The sequence below is a fragment of the Phyllobates terribilis genome, unplaced genomic scaffold (assembly GCF_046119375.1).
Source record: "Phyllobates terribilis strain yellow unplaced genomic scaffold, ASM4611937v1 Scaffold_12__6_contigs__length_324123572, whole genome shotgun sequence".
NCBI lineage: Eukaryota > Metazoa > Chordata > Amphibia > Anura > Dendrobatidae > Phyllobates > Phyllobates terribilis.
The window spans coordinates 252,180,153-252,197,735 of NW_027362772.1; the positions used below are offsets into that span (position 1 = coordinate 252,180,153).

The following is a 17,583-nucleotide window of genomic DNA, read 5'->3' on the forward strand; positions in this document are numbered from 1 at the left end:
AGTGGAGGAACTTTGACATAAAGAGGATTGACGCACAACTCGTGGGGACGGCAAGACTTGGACAGCAGCCCCTTGTCCTGCTGTCACCATAGTTACCCAGTGCCCAGTCAGCGACATGTAACGCCCCTGTCCATGCCTACTCGTCCAAGTGTCTGTGGTGAAATGCACCCTGTCACACACAGAGTTTCTCAAAGAAGCGGTGATGTTGTGTGCGACATGCTGGTGGAGCGCAGGCACACCTTTCTTTGAGAAGTAGTGCCGACTGGGCATCTGGTACTGGGGCACTGCGACGGACATAAGGTCTCGAAAATCCTCTGTGTCCACCAGGCGGAAAGGCAGCATTTCTGTAGCCAAGAGCTTGCAGATGGTGAAATTCAACCTCTTAGCTTTCTCATGGCTAGGAGGAAATGGTCTTTTACTTGTCCACATCTGAGGGACCGAGGGCTGGCTATTGTGCTTAGACGGGGTTGATAAGGGTGTCCCCGGCAAACTGCCAGTCTGTGAGGAAGATGCAGGCGGACATGTTAGGTTGCCTTGATCCAAAGGTGGTGCTATCGATGTCGGACAGCGCTCAACACCAGCTGGTGTTACCACCTCCAAAGAAAATGATGACCTGCCAATCACGCTGGCTGTTGCGGGTAAAGAGGTGGCAGGTCTGCGCCCCAAAACAGGTGTGACTGCTGTCCCCCCAGTCACAGAGGATGAAGAGGCCGCGGATGCACAAGATATGGCAGACGGTGGTTGGCCCGGCCGGCTAGGCCGCATTGTAGCACACTGAGCTTCCCACTGCAACTTATGCTTCATGTTCATGTGCCGGTTCATGCATGAAGTACTCAAACTATGTATTTTTTGGCCTCTACTTAGCTTTTGCTGACAAATGTTACAGATAACACGAGTTGGGTCATCTTTATCGATCTGAAAAAATGCCCAGGCTATGCAAGGCTTAGCACCCATGCGACCTGAAGAGCCACCACGACTTGTGGTGAGAGGCAGAGTTGTGTTAGAGGATGCAGTTGTTGACGTGCTTCCAGTACTACGTCTCTGTCCAGGAAGGCGCAACCTGACCTCGTCGTCACTAGCATCTTCCTCCACCTCCTCTGCTGATCTCATCTCTTGGCTGACTGTGGGTTGACAGTAAGTGGGATCTCCAACCTCATCATCATCACCCTGTGCGTTATCACACCCGTCGTCCTCAGAGCCAACCTGTTCCTGCCCTGACAAAAAACTAAAGTTGTCGCTCCAATCAGGTATTTGAGTCTTATCATCGTCTTCCTCATTGTCTCCACCAACAGGAGTTACAGTTTGGGAATGAGGGTCTACATTATGGTCAGAACCTTCTGCGTCTGGTCCTGGATCCGACTCATAAAGATTCTGGGCATCAGTGCAGATCATTTCCTCGTCTGGATTCACAGAAGCGCTGGAGTCGACCTCTGATTCCCAGGCTATAGTATGAGTAAACAGCTCTGCAGACTCAACCATCTGTTCTACCTCATACTCAGACGGGCAGCTGGAGATTTGGGAGCTGTGAGGAAGCAAGTGCGATTGGGGTGACACCTTTGAGGACTGGAGTATTTGTGATGTTGAAGTTGATGTGGAGGAGAGCCCACTTAAAGGAGCACTTGATATCCGTTGAAGCACCTGCTGTTTTTGTGCCTCATCTGGAATTTGTAGCGATTGGCGTGGCCGTAAGAAAGGGATCTTATCACATTGTCCGCTAAAAGAAGTAGACATTTTAGTTTGGCTGGAAGATGGTCTTTCTTCTGCAGATGTTACTGTTGCTTTAACACCTACCCCACGGACACAACCTTTTTTCCCCTTCCCAACACGCCTATTCCCCTTTCCACCAGCAGCAGGCCTTTTTCCACTCATTTTGGTGGTTAACTAATTCACAACTCTGGAGTTGTTTGCACAAAAAAACAATGGATGGGAACCGAGCAGAGCTGAGTGGCCAAACTGTGGTATTAGGCCAAAACTATTGGCTGGGTTAGATGCAGAAAAAAATTATATTCAATTTGCAACCTGATGGAGGTCAGTATAGATGGACTAATAGAACAAGTCCCACACACAGCTAGAAGCCCAAATATTTTTTCAGAGGTAGATGCAGAAAAATTTTTTATTCAGTTTGCAACCTGATGGAGGTCTGTATAGATGGATTAATAGAACAAGTCCCACACACAGCTACAAGCCCAATATTTTTTCAGAGGTAGATGCAGAAAAAAAATATATTCAGTTTGCAACCTGATGGAGGTCAGTATAGATGGACTAATAGAGAAAGTCCCACACACTGCTAGAAGGCCGAATATTTTTTCAGAGCTAGATGCAGACAAAAAATTATTTTGAATTTGCAACCTGATGGAGGTCAGTATAGGTGGACTAATAGAACAAGTCCCACACACTGCTAGAAGGCCAAATATTTTTTCAGAGCTAGATGCAGAAAAAAATTATATTCAGTTTGCAACCTGATGGAGGTCTGTATAGATGGATTAATAGAACAAGTCCCACACACAGCTAGAAGCCCAAATATTTTTTCAGAGGTAGATGCAGATAAAAATTATTTTTAATTTGCAACCTGATGGAGGTCAGTATAGATGGACTAATAGAGAAAGTCCCACACACTGCTAGAAGGCCAAATATTTTTTCAGAGCTAGATGCAGATAAAAATTATATTCAATTTGCAACCTGATGGAGGTCAGTATAGATGGACTAATAGAACAAGTCCCACACACAGCTAGAAGCCCAAATATTTTTTCAGAGGTACTGTAGATGCAGATAAAAATTATTTTTAATTTGCAACCTGATGGAGGTCAGTATAGATGGACTAATAGAGAAAGTCCCACACACTGCTAGAAGGCCAAATATTTTTTCAGAGCTAGATGCAGATAAAAATTATTTTTAATTTGCAACCTGATGGAGGTCAGTATAGATGGACTAATAGAGAAAGTCCCACACACTGCTAGAAGGCCAAATATTTTTTCAGAGCTAGATGCAGATAAAAATTATATTCAATTTGCAACCTGATGGAGGTCAGTATAGATGGACTAATAGAACAAGTCCCACTCACAGCTAGAAGCCCAAATATTTTTTCAGAGCTAGATGCAGATAAAAATTATTTTTAATTTGCAACCTGATGGAGGTCAGTATAGATGGACTAATAGAGAAAGTCCCACACACTGCTAGAAGGCCAAATATTTTTTCAGAGCTAGATGCAGATAAAAATTATATTCAATTTGCAACCTGATGGAGGTCAGTATAGATGGACTAATAGAACAAGTCCCACACACAGCTAGAAGCCCAAATATTTTTTCAGAGGTACTGTAGATGCAGATAAAAATTATTTTTAATTTGCAACCTGATGGAGGTCAGTATAGATGGACTAATAGAGAAAGTCCCACACACTGCTAGAAGGCCACATATTTTTTCAGAGGTAGATGCAGAAAAAAATATATTCAGTTTGCAACCTGATGGAGGTCTGTATAGATGGATTAATAGAACAAGTCCCACACACAGCTAGAAGCCCAATATTTTTTCAGAGGTAGATGCAGAAAAAAATATATTCAGTTTGCAACCTGATGGAGGTCAGTATAGATGGACTAATACAACAAGTCCCACACACAGCTAGAAGCCCACTATTTTTTCAGAGGTAGATGCAGAAAAAAATATATTCAGTTTGCAACCCGATGGAGGTCTGTATAGATGGATTAATAGAACAAGTCCCACACACAGCTAGAAGCCCAATATTTTTTCAGAGGTAGATGCAGAAAAAAATATATTCAGTTTGCAACCTGATGGAGGTCAGTATAGATGGACTAATACAACAAGTCCCACACACAGCTAGAAGCCCAATATTTTATCAGAGCTAGATGCAGAAAAAAATTATATTCAATTTGCAACCTGATGGAGGTCAGTATAGATGGACTAATAGAACAAGTCCCACACACAGCTAGAAGCCCAAATATTTTTTCAGAGGTAGATGCAGAAAAATTTTTTATTCAGTTTGCAACCTGATGGAGGTCTGTATAGATGGATTAATAGAACAAGTCCCACACACAGCTACAAGCCCAATATTTTTTCAGAGGTAGATGCAGAAAAAAAATATATTCAGTTTGCAACCTGATGGAGGTCAGTATAGATGGACTAATAGAGAAAGTCCCACACACTGCTAGAAGGCCGAATATTTTTTCAGAGCTAGATGCAGACAAAAAATTATTTTGAATTTGCAACCTGATGGAGGTCAGTATAGGTGGACTAATAGAACAAGTCCCACACACTGCTAGAAGGCCAAATATTTTTTCAGAGCTAGATGCAGAAAAAAATTATATTCAGTTTGCAACCTGATGGAGGTCTGTATAGATGGATTAATAGAACAAGTCCCACACACAGCTAGAAGCCCAAATATTTTTTCAGAGGTAGATGCAGATAAAAATTATTTTTAATTTGCAACCTGATGGAGGTCAGTATAGATGGACTAATAGAGAAAGTCCCACACACTGCTAGAAGGCCAAATATTTTTTCAGAGCTAGATGCAGATAAAAATTATTTTTAATTTGCAACCTGATGGAGGTCAGTATAGATGGACTAATAGAGAAAGTCCCACACACTGCTAGAAGGCCAAATATTTTTTCAGAGCTAGATGCAGATAAAAATTATATTCAATTTGCAACCTGATGGAGGTCAGTATAGATGGACTAATAGAACAAGTCCCACACACAGCTAGAAGCCCAAATATTTTTTCAGAGGTACTGTAGATGCAGATAAAAATTATTTTTAATTTGCAACCTGATGGAGGTCAGTATAGATGGACTAATAGAGAAAGTCCCACACACTGCTAGAAGGCCACATATTTTTTCAGAGGTAGATGCAGAAAAAAATATATTCAGTTTGCAACCTGATGGAGGTCAGTATAGATGGACTAATACAACAAGTCCCACACACAGCTAGAAGCCCAATATTTTTTCAGAGGTAGATGCAGAAAAAAATATATTCAGTTTGCAACCCGATGGAGGTCTGTATAGATGGATTAATAGAACAAGTCCCACACACAGCTAGAAGCCCAATATTTTTTCAGAGGTAGATGCAGAAAAAAATATATTCAGTTTGCAACCTGATGGAGGTCAGTATAGATGGACTAATACAACAAGTCCCACACACAGCTAGAAGCCCAATATTTTATCAGAGCTAGATGCAGAAAAAAATTATATTCAATTTGCAACCTGATGGAGGTCAGTATAGATGGACTAATAGAATGATGCTATGCCCAAAAGATTTTACTTCACTAGGTGCAGTAAAAAAATTGGTATTCTATACACAGGTGGTATATCTTGCAACACAGATAGGCTACTCCACTGACTAACACACTCTGCAATAGGCCAAAAAGGATTAGCTTTGCTAGATTCAGCCAAATGCTGTGAAAAAAAACTTGCACAGCACTGGCACAGACCTGCCTGGCAAAAACTGATAGGAACTGATGTAACCTAGTCCTGAAAAGGACTCCAATTACAATTAGTCTTTACTCCCACAATCTATCTATTTAAGAGCACAGACCTGCCTGATAAAAGTCGTAGGAAATGCTGTAACCTAGTCCTTAAAAGGACTGCAATCACAACTATTCCCTACTCCCAAGCTATCTGTAGATTTGTGCGAAAATTGGCTTGAAATTAACAAGGTATAGCGCACACAGCAACAGCGGTGCCGTCTAACACGCAGCTGCAGCAGTGAGAAAATGGTGGCGACGGGGAAAATGGCTTGGTCTTATAGGGCAAGGACATGTGACATACACTGCCAATGACACATGCCCTTGCTTGTGTGAAAAAAAGCACTTCGCTCCGTGTGTGCGCTGCTGATAGGCTGACAGATTGCACCTCCCCACTGTAAATGCGGGAAAGAGAAAAAAAAATGGAGATCTTCATTGTTCCTGCAGAGATCCATCCCCTGCCCCTCCCCCCACCCCGCTGTACACTCAAACTGCGTATTAACATTAATTTTCATCATTACTGAGAAAAAATCCAGTTATGATTTTGGTGCACGAACAGTTATCGAACATAACCTCGAATAGCCGAATTTTGCTCAAATTGTTCGTGTTCGCCGAACTGCTCGAACACCTCCCAAAACAGCTCGAATTTGAGATTGGCGAACAGTTCGAGTAGAACAACGCTCATCTCTAGTCACAAGGTCTTTTCTATAGGGTGATTTTCTGTACTCATATTGGAATCCACATGCTTAGGACCCCTGTAAAAGTTGTCTGGTGCTTTGTGTGATCATTTGTATGGTATCTGTTGTCAAACCTCTAAAATGTTAATTTACTGCATTAGCAGGGTGAAGGCTCCGGCCAGGGGGTCCCGCCAGTGGGGAACCTCCTTACATCTTTTTAATGAGAAACCGCACGCCTGGGTGGTGTAGCTCTACTAATGATCTCTCATTAAAACTTCACTATTGTAGGATTTGTACATTTTCGATCCTTGCACTGAATCTAGGCCAGGTTCAGCAGGATGCTGGACTTGTACCCTCCTTCACAAAGCTCTTCTATAAAGATTGCTTACTAACCCGCTCTTCCAAATGTGAGCCCGCGGCTATGAATCACAAATGGAGCTTGCGCTCTATCCCAATTCTCCTACTAAAAAAGTTTATATTTTTGAACCTACCAGTCGCTTTATGCCAAAAAAGGTTGATTTTTTTTTTTTTTTATAGATTAGCCATTTTATTTATATCTATTTCTATGCCATCAGTATCTACAAACTATCCAACCAGTCATTCCCCCCATCCATTTAATTAAAAGGAAACCCATATCCCAGACCTGACTGCACAGCTTAGGGCACATTACAGATGCCTCTTCTTAACTGGTTCGCTATAGGGACATGACCTTTAATTTTAAAGGGAATCTGTCAGCAGGATTTCACCTCCCAAGCTATATATATGCACATGTAGATGTTTCAAACACAAGTCCAGCAATACCTTTACACAATCAGTCCGTTTCTCCGTCACTGACAAATCAGCATTTTTATTGATATGCAAAAGAGGCTGAAGTGCTATGATAGATCTGAAGCCTCTGTCACTCCAGCTCTATTCCCTGCCCATCTCAGTCTCCTCCTATGTGACTGACAGCCTCTATTCTGTGTGACTTCAGGCAAAGGAGCCATCAAACAAAAGGAGGAGGTGGTGCTGAGCGGGGAATAGAGCTGGAGTGACAAAGGCTTCAGATCTACCATAGCTCTTCAGCCTCATTTGCATATGCATTCAAATTTCTCAGTAATGGAGGAGCGGACTGGCCATGTAAAGGTATTGCTGGACTTGTCTTTGAAGGAGCTACATGCTCATAGAAATAAAGCCATGTATTCCAACTTGCATAAAGCTCTTTTAGACTTGTTGACCCCCCATAGTTGATTAAACTGTTGTGCCACCTGTTGAGGGAACAGTGCAGCAACCACTGTGGTTTCATCTCTGAGTCTTTTTCAACCGTTTTTAATGGAAGCTTTCCTAGGATCCTGAATAGCTAATCTTACTAGTTATGCCGATAGACGTCAGGAGAGTTTAACACTGTACAAATATGCCGATTTCCTTTTCAGGACTCTGTGAAAACCTGTAAATAAATATTCCCTTACAGAAATGTTAACCGTCCTGGGTCTTAAATGCAAATTTACATAAATCTTGTCGATTTTGCTACCCAGTTTGTGAAAAAGGACATTATGTGGTGGCTCTTTGCACATTATTAAAATTACATCCAATTTGGGATTGAAGTATTTTAAGTAAGCCCTTGTTATTTATTCAGCTGTTATATGGGGTTTCCCATAAAAACAAACAGATATTCACATTTGTTCCTTCTGTAGCGCAGTATGTGAAATCTTTTCTGGCAGTCCAATTGAACATTTCTTCAGTCTTCTTTGGGGGCTTGTGTTTTCACCCCTCTTTCCCAAATGCTGCCAATCAAAGATCAGTAGTCTATCAGTTGCTGAGCTGTGATTGGCAGTCTGTGGGAGGGAGATGTGAAAGTGCACGCCCACAGAGAAGACTCTGAAGAAACGCCCAGTTGGACTGCAAGCAGAGATTTCCCATACTGAGCTCCAAAATAAATAAATGTGAATATCTCTGCAAGGGAGCAACGCAGCGCAAAACGGAAAAGAGCAGAAGAATCAGAGATTTTTATAGGGAATTTTTTCAGCAGGTGACAAGTCCTCTTTAAAGGATTAACAGGTGGGCGACACCTGACCTCAGTATTTAGTGAACTTTATCACCTATCCTGTGGGCATGGGTAAACTTAAATATTCTAGTAATCTAGTCATGTCTTAGTTATATCTGCTTATCTAGTTTTATGAAGAAATTCCCCCTTCTTACCTTTATTCCTGCATAACCGGCGATATTTGCTTTTCTAATTGCAGGCGCATTGTCTGTCACTAAGCTTTCCCAGAAATATTTTATAGCAAAGGACGAAGAGGGAATTTATATTTACTGGGATTTTCTTTAATTCTATGAAAATATCTAGTTGTGTTACTGTCTTGGAGTGATGTGGGGGCTCCGTGTCGCTGTCTCGCACTGTGTATGTTCATTATACAGTATGAAAAAAAAAGGCTGCAAGATTAATAATTGAATCACCTTCTCACAGATGCCGGAATGATTGACAGAGAGGAGACCCAGAAGCTGCACGTAGGGCAGGAAACGCCGGTAAGGGAAGGCATTACCATTCAGCGCTCGGCTTCACAGCAATTGTGCTCTAATTCCCAGCTCATTGACATGCAGCCGATATGTGACTTGTAGCACGCCACCACCGCACCACGCTTTAATCCCTGTAGATTACTATCTTAAGATTGTCCTAGAGATTTAGACTAATACACTCTCAAGTCTTCCTTTTTTATTTGGAGTCTGATGACCGCGTGCACGAAGCATGTCATGTCTTTTATGTCCCAGCTGTCATTGAATCTTACAATTTTTTCATATTCAGTCAATTTGAGGCATTCTTTGGGCAACGCCAATGTCACCCTACCATTGCCCAAAAATTATTCAGTAGGTTGGATTTTAATGGGGTTCTTACAAATGGAAGACCCTTTGACACGATGAAGCCCCAGTAACCAGCTAGTATGGCTGCGGGAAGTTCTGGGTCCGCCGTGAGAGTGTTCGGCTTTTTTCCGTACCTCCCATGAGCAGCCACTTTTGCATTAGTGCATATAGTATGGACAGCGCTCCCTTATTTTGTGCCTAAAAGCTTTTCTGACCTCCATGTCCTACCATCATAAAGCATATTTAGGCCACAAGTAGGATACCATTCGATTAGGGTCACAGCTACTGCATGGGGTCTTATTCTAATTGACATTTCCATAGTGTTTTTGGCTCTCATGATCAAAAGCAGTCATATAGTAGGTTCTCGCTTTTCTGGGTCTTCTGTGCTTCAATGTAAGCAGGTAATTTACAGTTCTACCATGCATGCTTTACAATACATTTTTATAGCGATTGATTTAACTATTGATCTACACCTTGCGATTCAAAGACTACATGGGGTTGTATTTCATCAGTAGCTGTCCTGCACAGTGTAGGAAAGACAAAGTGCAACGCGAAGGGATGAGGGAAAGGGAGCCCAGACACTAGGGAAAGGGGGAAGTGGAGAACATCTAGGCTAATCTGCAATCACCCTGTCTACCCCTACCGTCCCTATATTGGTTCTTCACCAATCACTGCACAGGAACCTATCCCTGTATTTCCTTAGCGCTTGGCCCTAGATCGGGAAGGGGGGGGGTGAGCACTAGTCGATCCCCACTGACAACTAAAGACAGCAAGGAGAGACAAACACGGGGAAAGTAGCTTAGCTTGAGTCGACTTTAGAGAGATGGCACACACGTCCTCTTGGCACCAGAGAGGAAGTAAGAACTGCACTTGCTCCAAGCCTTCACAAGGGGTCATGTGAATATCACTGGCGCCTCCCTATTGCAAATTGAAAGTATTTATACACCCAGGCAAGGGTGTTAATTAGCAAGAGGAAGGGAGCCGCTGGGTCCTAGAGTGAGACAGATCTAAGAAGATGTCTGTAATGCCAAACAAAGAGATCTTCTGCAACCAACTGCAGGGCGACTGTCTGACACACCCGTGACAGTAGCACTACAAAAAGTTTTGATGTAGCCCCAGCCTTAGGGTTGGGTTCGGGTAGCTCATACATGGTTTGCTGCCGCTATACGGGACCCTAAACTCATGCAGGATAATGTTAAGTGGTTGTTGCCTATCCTCTCCATGTAACCGTATATCCCTGCAGGTTTCAGAGGATGCAGCTGATCCAGCCAAAGATCCCAACAATCAAGGTGAGGACGAATTTGAAGAAGCTGAAATTGACAGACCAGAATTTGAGGAGAAAGGGGAAGTGGGGAAAAATGCAGTGTATATGAAGCCAGAGGCGAAAATGGTGGTAAGATCCTATGTAAAGGTGTCCATAATTGGAGCATCCTCTTCAATTTACTGGAGGGAACTATATCCAATCTTAGGCACCCTGTCATTTCTTTTTCACTTTTTGGAAATTATATATTGCACTTTTCACTTGTGACTTTTTATCATGCTGATGTTTTTGGAAAAAAAATGTGTCCGATAAAGTATAGTGATCCTAAGATCAACTGTACATCAGTGGCGAATCCCAGAAATGCACGTTTCTTCCAAATGCAATTATATTCACAGCTGGAGCAGCACGATACTCTGTGCACCTAGAAGCATAAATGTGGTCATCAACTGAGTATGTGTATATATAACTGTATATATTAATAGAAAATGTTCTTCTTTATGCTAAGAAGGTGCATTTTCTCTACCCCATCACCCCTCAAATGATTGAAACACCTGTGCTGAGAAATCAGAACAACGCCGTCCATCAATGATGAGCTGTCACGATCGCGCTGCATGAACAGATTTTAGATGACTTTAATCCATCAGTACATAAAACACATAAAAGTATGTGCACACAACTTTTTTAGACGCTGCTTAAAGCATCGTCTTTGGCATCTTTTTGGTCCTCATCGATAATGTTTTTGGGCTTTTTTTCTTTCTGTATATAAACCAGTGAGCAGTTGCCAATTGGAAGTATTTTAGGCAGAATCTACCTGAAGAAGACGTCTTCTTCAGGCAACATTGGCCTGAAGACGACGTATTGGTCACATAGCCTTAGACTTGAACCTTCTACCTAATCCCATTGCCTGGAATAGTTGTAACAGGGATTGTTCATACTGGTCATAGGAGATCTTTAAAAAGGATCTATCATCCTTCCAGTCATGTCTGGTTTAGAAAAATACTTATATTTCCCTTAAAATAACAATCTGTGGTGTACCGTTCCTCTATTATTCCTTCTCAATATTTGAGTAAATTGACCACCGGGTGTTTCCATTGATTTGGTCACTTGTTTTTTTTCTGAAGCATACTATGTGAAATCTCCGCTTTGCAGTCCAACTGGATGTTGCTTCAGATTCTTCTCTGGGGGGCGTGCTCTTTCACCCATCTCTCCCAGACATTTCCAGTCACAGCTCGACAATGTCTGAGACTGTTAGACTGCTAGATCAGCTACCAAGCTGTAATTGGCAGCGTTTGCGAGGAAGGGGTGAAAGTGCATGTCCCCAGAGAAGACTGTGAAGAAACGCCCAGTTGGACTGCAAAGTGGAGTTTTCACATAGTGCGCTGCAGAAGAAACAAACGTGAATATCTCTGCAATGCAGCGACGCAGAGCAAAACAGAAAAGAGTGGTAGAATCAGGAGGGCTCAAGGATTTCATGCAACATTATACTTATTACTACCTCTAGAGAATAGACTGAGCCACAATACCAGAAAGAACATACAGATCATAATATCTTAGTTTCTGGGGGTAAAAACGCTTTTATTTTTTCCTATATCAAATCCTATTTGTCTGATTGATGTTTCCATGTCAGGGAATTGTCTAAAAGACGTTGAAAATTGTCATCAGATTCCACTAGTCTCTATGAGATCTGACGACATATATGTCTTTGCCATGCTGTCCTTCTATACTATTGTATACTGACTATAAATCTACACTTACTATGTCAAATACAGCAACTATTGAAGTCACATCTGTCAGTGGGCAGCCATGTAATAGGCATCGGAGTCACATTGCTCTTTTCTGATATTGCCAATTAAATTGTTGGCTCCGAGAGGAAAAAGATAAGAAAGTAAATCTGGTGCTAAAGGGATTAACTGTTGTGTTTGTTCTGGCATTGACGTCTTTTTGTGCGTAGTTGTTACAGAGATCAAATATAAACCGGCACCTGCAGTGTCACATGAATCTATTAATGTCTGATTTTTCTACCAATTTCCTGTCTCCTCGAAATCAGAGAAGCGTTTATGTGACGTCAACTGGGCTCCGTTCTTAAACTTACAGTAGAAAAGTTTTGAGAATGAAATGAATCATTATGGAGCTTTGTGTCACCTTGTCCTGAGGAAGTAGACTTTCATTTCTTCCATTAGAACTGAAGCTGCGTTCACACTTTGCAAAATTGCAGTAGAATTGAGTTGTTTTTTTGCTGACATTTTTTTTCAATATTGCCGTAAATCCTAAGTGTATTTGCCGCAGTTGTGGAAAATTACGGCAAAAATTACGCATTTTTTTACTACAACTTGTGATTGCAGCTTGAGGGTGGAACAGAATAGTAAGGAGCTCAATCAACCTTTTCTTAAAGGGAGTCTGTCACGTTGTACATGCGGTCTGATCTGTGGCGGCACGGTACAGAGAAGGAGAAGCTGAGCAGAATGATATATAAGTTTATAGGCAAAGATTGATTCGGTACAACTTGTATTTTATCTATTGAAATCCCTAGTGTTTGTATGCAGATAAGTCCGGTGGGCGGCCCTACTCTGTATGAGGCTGGTGGGCGGTCCTACTCTGTATGAGGCCGGTGGACGGAAAGGAAAGTAGGAGTGAGGAGCAGGCAGATGGTGCTGCAGTATTTCACTTCAGTGCTGGATTCACAGACACACAGCTCAGTACTTCAGTGCTGGATTCACAGACACACAGCTCAGTACTGCTGTATAATGTCTTCCATGCTGTTTCTTCTGTCTGTGCGATACAGACGAAGAACAGGAATCCATGTATCTGCGTGTGTATTCGAGACATCATAGCAGCTGGTGTCCTTCCACTAGCTCAGAGATAACTGAAAATTAGAGCTTGCAGAGGGGAAAACTGCTAGGACTAGTCCAGCATGTGTCTAGGTATGTGCTTAGTGATAATATTTTCTTGTTTTCTCCATACATGCCAAGATCTTTTACAGTTTTTTTATTTTTTAATAATCTACTGACGTTTTAATCTTATGTTTCTTATTTAGTTCTTACAGGCAGCTGATGCCAAAGTGCGATCTAGAGAAGAACCAGAAGAACCATATCAGGACGACCAAGAGCAGGATCTTGTAAGAAAACATTTTGTTTCTATAGGATTTGGGGTGGGGAGTGAATCCCCTGATAATTATTTTACAATGGGCGGCAGATTTATTGAGCCAGGATTTGTTCTTAACTAACCAATCAGATTAAAGATATCTTTTTTTTTTTTTGCCCTTTGGAAAATAAATACTGCATTCTGATTGGTTGAAATTTCTCAACTTTTACCATGCATTAGTTTTAGTAAATCTCGTATTCCTTTGTGGTTTGGGACTTCTTATTTCCAGCTGGATAGTCAAATTTTTTACGTGAAAATCTCCTACATGTGCCCCCAAAGGGTTAAATTGTATGATCCTATGCTCCAAAAACCCGGCAGTCATAAAATTATAGGGGATGGCAGACAATAATAATATTAAAGGGAGCATGCCATGTCCGCATATACTTAAAACCTGCAGATTATGTGGGACTTTGGGTGTTAGTGGCCTGCAAATCTCTCCGACTTATTCACTACTGCGGATCTATAAATTATGGAAATCCTATAGTAAAGGTGAGGAGGTAAGTACAGGAATAATTGGCTCTTGTACAATATTATATATGGTGATGCCTGCAGATAATGATGTGTATACGGATGGCCGGTTCTTGTTAAAATCAGTGTTTCCCTTTATCTTCTAACACGACAGCTCAGAGTCTCAAACACGTGAAGTGTTCAATGACCCAGGTCAGTCTAACTTTTTGTACTTCCCGATAAATTAATTGCAAAGGAAAAATGGCTGCAATGACAATAATCACTTCACCTAAATCGGTTTTGATCGACCAGATGATGAATAGCCAGATGATCCTTTAATGAAATTGATGATTCAGACATAATTTTATAGATTTGTGGAAAATTAATTCTAATCGCTCTTATTGTAGGGGTGTACAGGATGGTAAAAACATGGCCACCTCATTGCAACAATAGCACCATAGGTATTGAAATATAGAATTAGTCTATAAAATAGAAGTATTTTGCCAATGTGGACTTTAACTTTCTTTATTTTCATTATTTTCTTTATTTTTCTGGTGCTTACTATTTTTTTACTAATTTATCAAATGTATCATAGGTACATAAGAAGTAAGGGAAATATGATAAAAAAAAGTGTAACTGCAGTATCGGGCAACACCGGTATTGCTTGTAGTCTGCTTGTCACGGTACTGTTACAGAATTTCTCGAGGGCAAGGGGCTCCTTCCCTATCCCTCATGCTAGGGGGAGTCCTAGACTATCCCTGTCCCCCTGATTACCTCAGAAGGTGGAGACGCTGAGGTCACGTGCCTTGCTATGCTCCTGACTTACCTTTATCTGTCCCGTCCCCCACCCAGGGAGGTGTGAGGCCGAAGTGAATAGGATAACACTAACCATACAGGCTGGGATAAAATAAAACTGTAATCATGCAAATTATGCTCACCAAACAACAGAGTGGAACACAGAGGAGGTATAGGAAGGTGAAACCAAATAGGAGAGGATGAGGATGAACTCACAATCCAATTCCACGCAGAAATCTCCAAAACAACTCTCCAACTCCAAACACTGAACAACCCCTCCAACCCCAAACCAGGCAGAAGGAACTATCACTGGTAATTCCCAAATGCCAGTGGCAAGCATATATATCAGAGGGGAGTGTCCAACACAGAACAGCTGAGGCTATCCATGATGGAGAGCTCCAGGAGATCAACTAAACTGATTAACCCTAGCAATGCCAGAGCAAAGAAAACCTGCATTGTTTAGTATGATGGTGAAGCAGTTCTAACCAGTGCAGGAGTTCGGGTGACCAGACGCCGCAGTCTTCTGGCCCCTCTCTGTCGCGGTATCCTCATGACACTGTTATCATGTAGACACTAAATGATGGAGGTTTTATTAAAGGAGGTAAATGGGTAGTCATCTACTTTATAGCAGCCCCCCCGGTTTTGTTGATCTTGTGTGCGTAGGTAATAAAAGTTATTAATGAACTTTTCATTCATAATTTTCTAAATCTCTTTTTAGATGCATCGTAATAATTAAAAAAAAATGTTGGTTGTGAAGATAGACGTCCCCTTTAATAAATAAAGCAATAATTCTACTCGGCGATTTCTTCTTGTAAATGGGGCTTGCAGGACCCGGCCTTGCGTATGATGAACAGCTGAGCTCCTTGATACTTTGCGCTGGCTCAGTGTTATCCTAGCACTTTACATTGCCATTTTCCAAATTTTACAATCGTCGGTGGGCTTTCATAATTTCCCCTGTCGTTTTGATTTCAATCACGAGCTCCTTACCTCAGCTAACCTGATTTTTTTGCTGCATTATTTGGAGCCTCTGATCCTTTGGGGGTCACCGTTGTTGAATTCAGCACTCACATTATCATGCATCGCAGCTCCCCGGCACAACACGTCTCATGCACAACACGTAGCAGTTCCTCCGTCCTCTCGGAGATGACAGAACACATCTGTGCTGATCTCTCTGCAGAGGGAATCTCGCTGTTACAGAGCAAAGGAAGCAAAATCTTTGTACAGAGTAGGATCCGGCAGAGACAGCTGGATTCTAATAGAGGGACGAGATGGCACCCTGACGATGCAACACTCAGAAAAACTAAGGGCGATTAGAATTTGGTAGGTAGAACTACTGTCTAAAAAATACTCATTCCGTCTGCATCATGATGAATGCTCTGCATCACAATCCTATGTAACACCATGGATGGGAAATTAGGATGCCGTGATACTTGAGATTTCACCCATTTTATGTGTGCCCTAACGGATGTCAAAGGATGTAAAAGTAGGACACATTGACATTTAGAGAAAAATCAGTACATTATAGAATTAAGAAAAAAAAATGAAATGTTAAAAAAGACACACACAAACTTTCCCGCTTCCTAAAAAATGATGTGAATACCACCAAAATGACACATGTGAAAAATTCCCGAAAGGGGCCATTCTGTCTTTTAACAGCACCAGTCCTGGTGTCTGTTTTTGGTAATTATTCCCCATAAATAGGTTAAAAACTGTAAATTGTCTTTGGGTCCATTTAGGGCTTAGTTAGACAGCCGTATAAATCGGACCGAGATCAGAACACAATGCACGGACTGGCCGGAGGCTCTCCTGACCCGAGCGTGACCGCCTCATGTGTTTTCGTGGGGGAGTAATAGAGCTGTATAAGACACCTGTATAACTCTGACTAGGATCGCAATGCAATACTCAAACTGACCATCAGCCCTCCCATCCCAACAGCGTCATGTATTTCTATGCAGCTGTCACGCTCAGGTGGGGAGAGCCGCCGACCAGTCCGAGCATTACATTCCGATCTCTGTCCAGTTTCAATGGCCGTCTGACTGCGCCCCCTTAGAGGGATCGATTTCAACCTGTTACAAGAGCCGATCGATTATATCTAAGTCATTGGTCACTTGCTGACTGATCGTTTCCTATCAGTATTCATCGCCTCATAGAAACAGAACGATTGGGAGTATAATCGTTCAATCCCCATACAGCACCATGTTGTCGGCAGCACATCCCGTTTACATGGGGCGATGAGCTGATGATGATTTTTATGCCGCATAAACGATCCAATTGTCAGATGGACAAGTGTTTTCCTCCTTCATTGGGTGATTGCCGGCATTATCACATGGGCCAATTTTGCTGATTGTTGACTCGTATAAATGCAACTATAGACTCTGATGGTCTGACAGTGTCTGGAAAATGCTGACCTGGTTAGACTGTATAGGCCGCACATGTCAAACTCCAGCCCGTGGGGCAAATATGGCCCGCAGGGTCGTTGTATTTGGCTCTTGACACCAGAACTGTCACCCCTATGTGGGGCCATTATACTGTATGGAGGACTATGTGGGGCCATTATACTGTATGGAGGACTATATGGGCAGATTATTCTGTATGGGGGACTACGTGGAGCCATTATTCTGTATGGAGGACTATGTGGTGCCTATTATTCTGTATGGAGGACTATGTGTGGAACATTATTCTGTATGGAGGACTATGTGGTGCCCATTATACTGTATGGAGGACTATGTGGTGCCCATTATACTGTATGGAGGACAATCTGGGGCCCATTATTCTGTATGGAGGACTATGTGGGGCCCATTATACTGTATGGAGGACTATGTGGGGCCCATTATTCTGTATGGAGGACTATGTGGGGCCCATTATACTGTATGGAGGACTATGTGGGGCCATTATTCTGTATGGAGGACTATGTGTGGACCATTATTCTGTATGGAGGACTATGTGGTGCCCAT

General features: G+C 42.1%; 1 protein-coding gene across 2 annotated transcripts in view; it reads left to right on the top strand.

Annotated features, from left to right (window-relative positions):
* Positions 1-17,583, top strand: part of LOC141172526 (uncharacterized) — a 120,180-nt gene that overhangs the window by 86,788 nt on the left and 15,809 nt on the right. The window contains exons 11-14 of one of the 2 annotated variants that reach the window (XM_073656837.1): positions 8,594-8,652; positions 10,229-10,378; positions 13,281-13,361; positions 14,010-14,047. In XM_073656837.1, the coding sequence (XP_073512938.1) occupies positions 8,594-8,652; positions 10,229-10,378; positions 13,281-13,361; positions 14,010-14,030 (311 nt within the window). In that variant the 3' untranslated portion in view covers positions 14,031-14,047. The remainder of the gene's footprint in view (positions 1-8,593; positions 8,653-10,228; positions 10,379-13,280; positions 13,362-14,009; positions 14,048-17,583) is intronic. The other variant, XM_073656836.1, reaches the window with a different exon arrangement.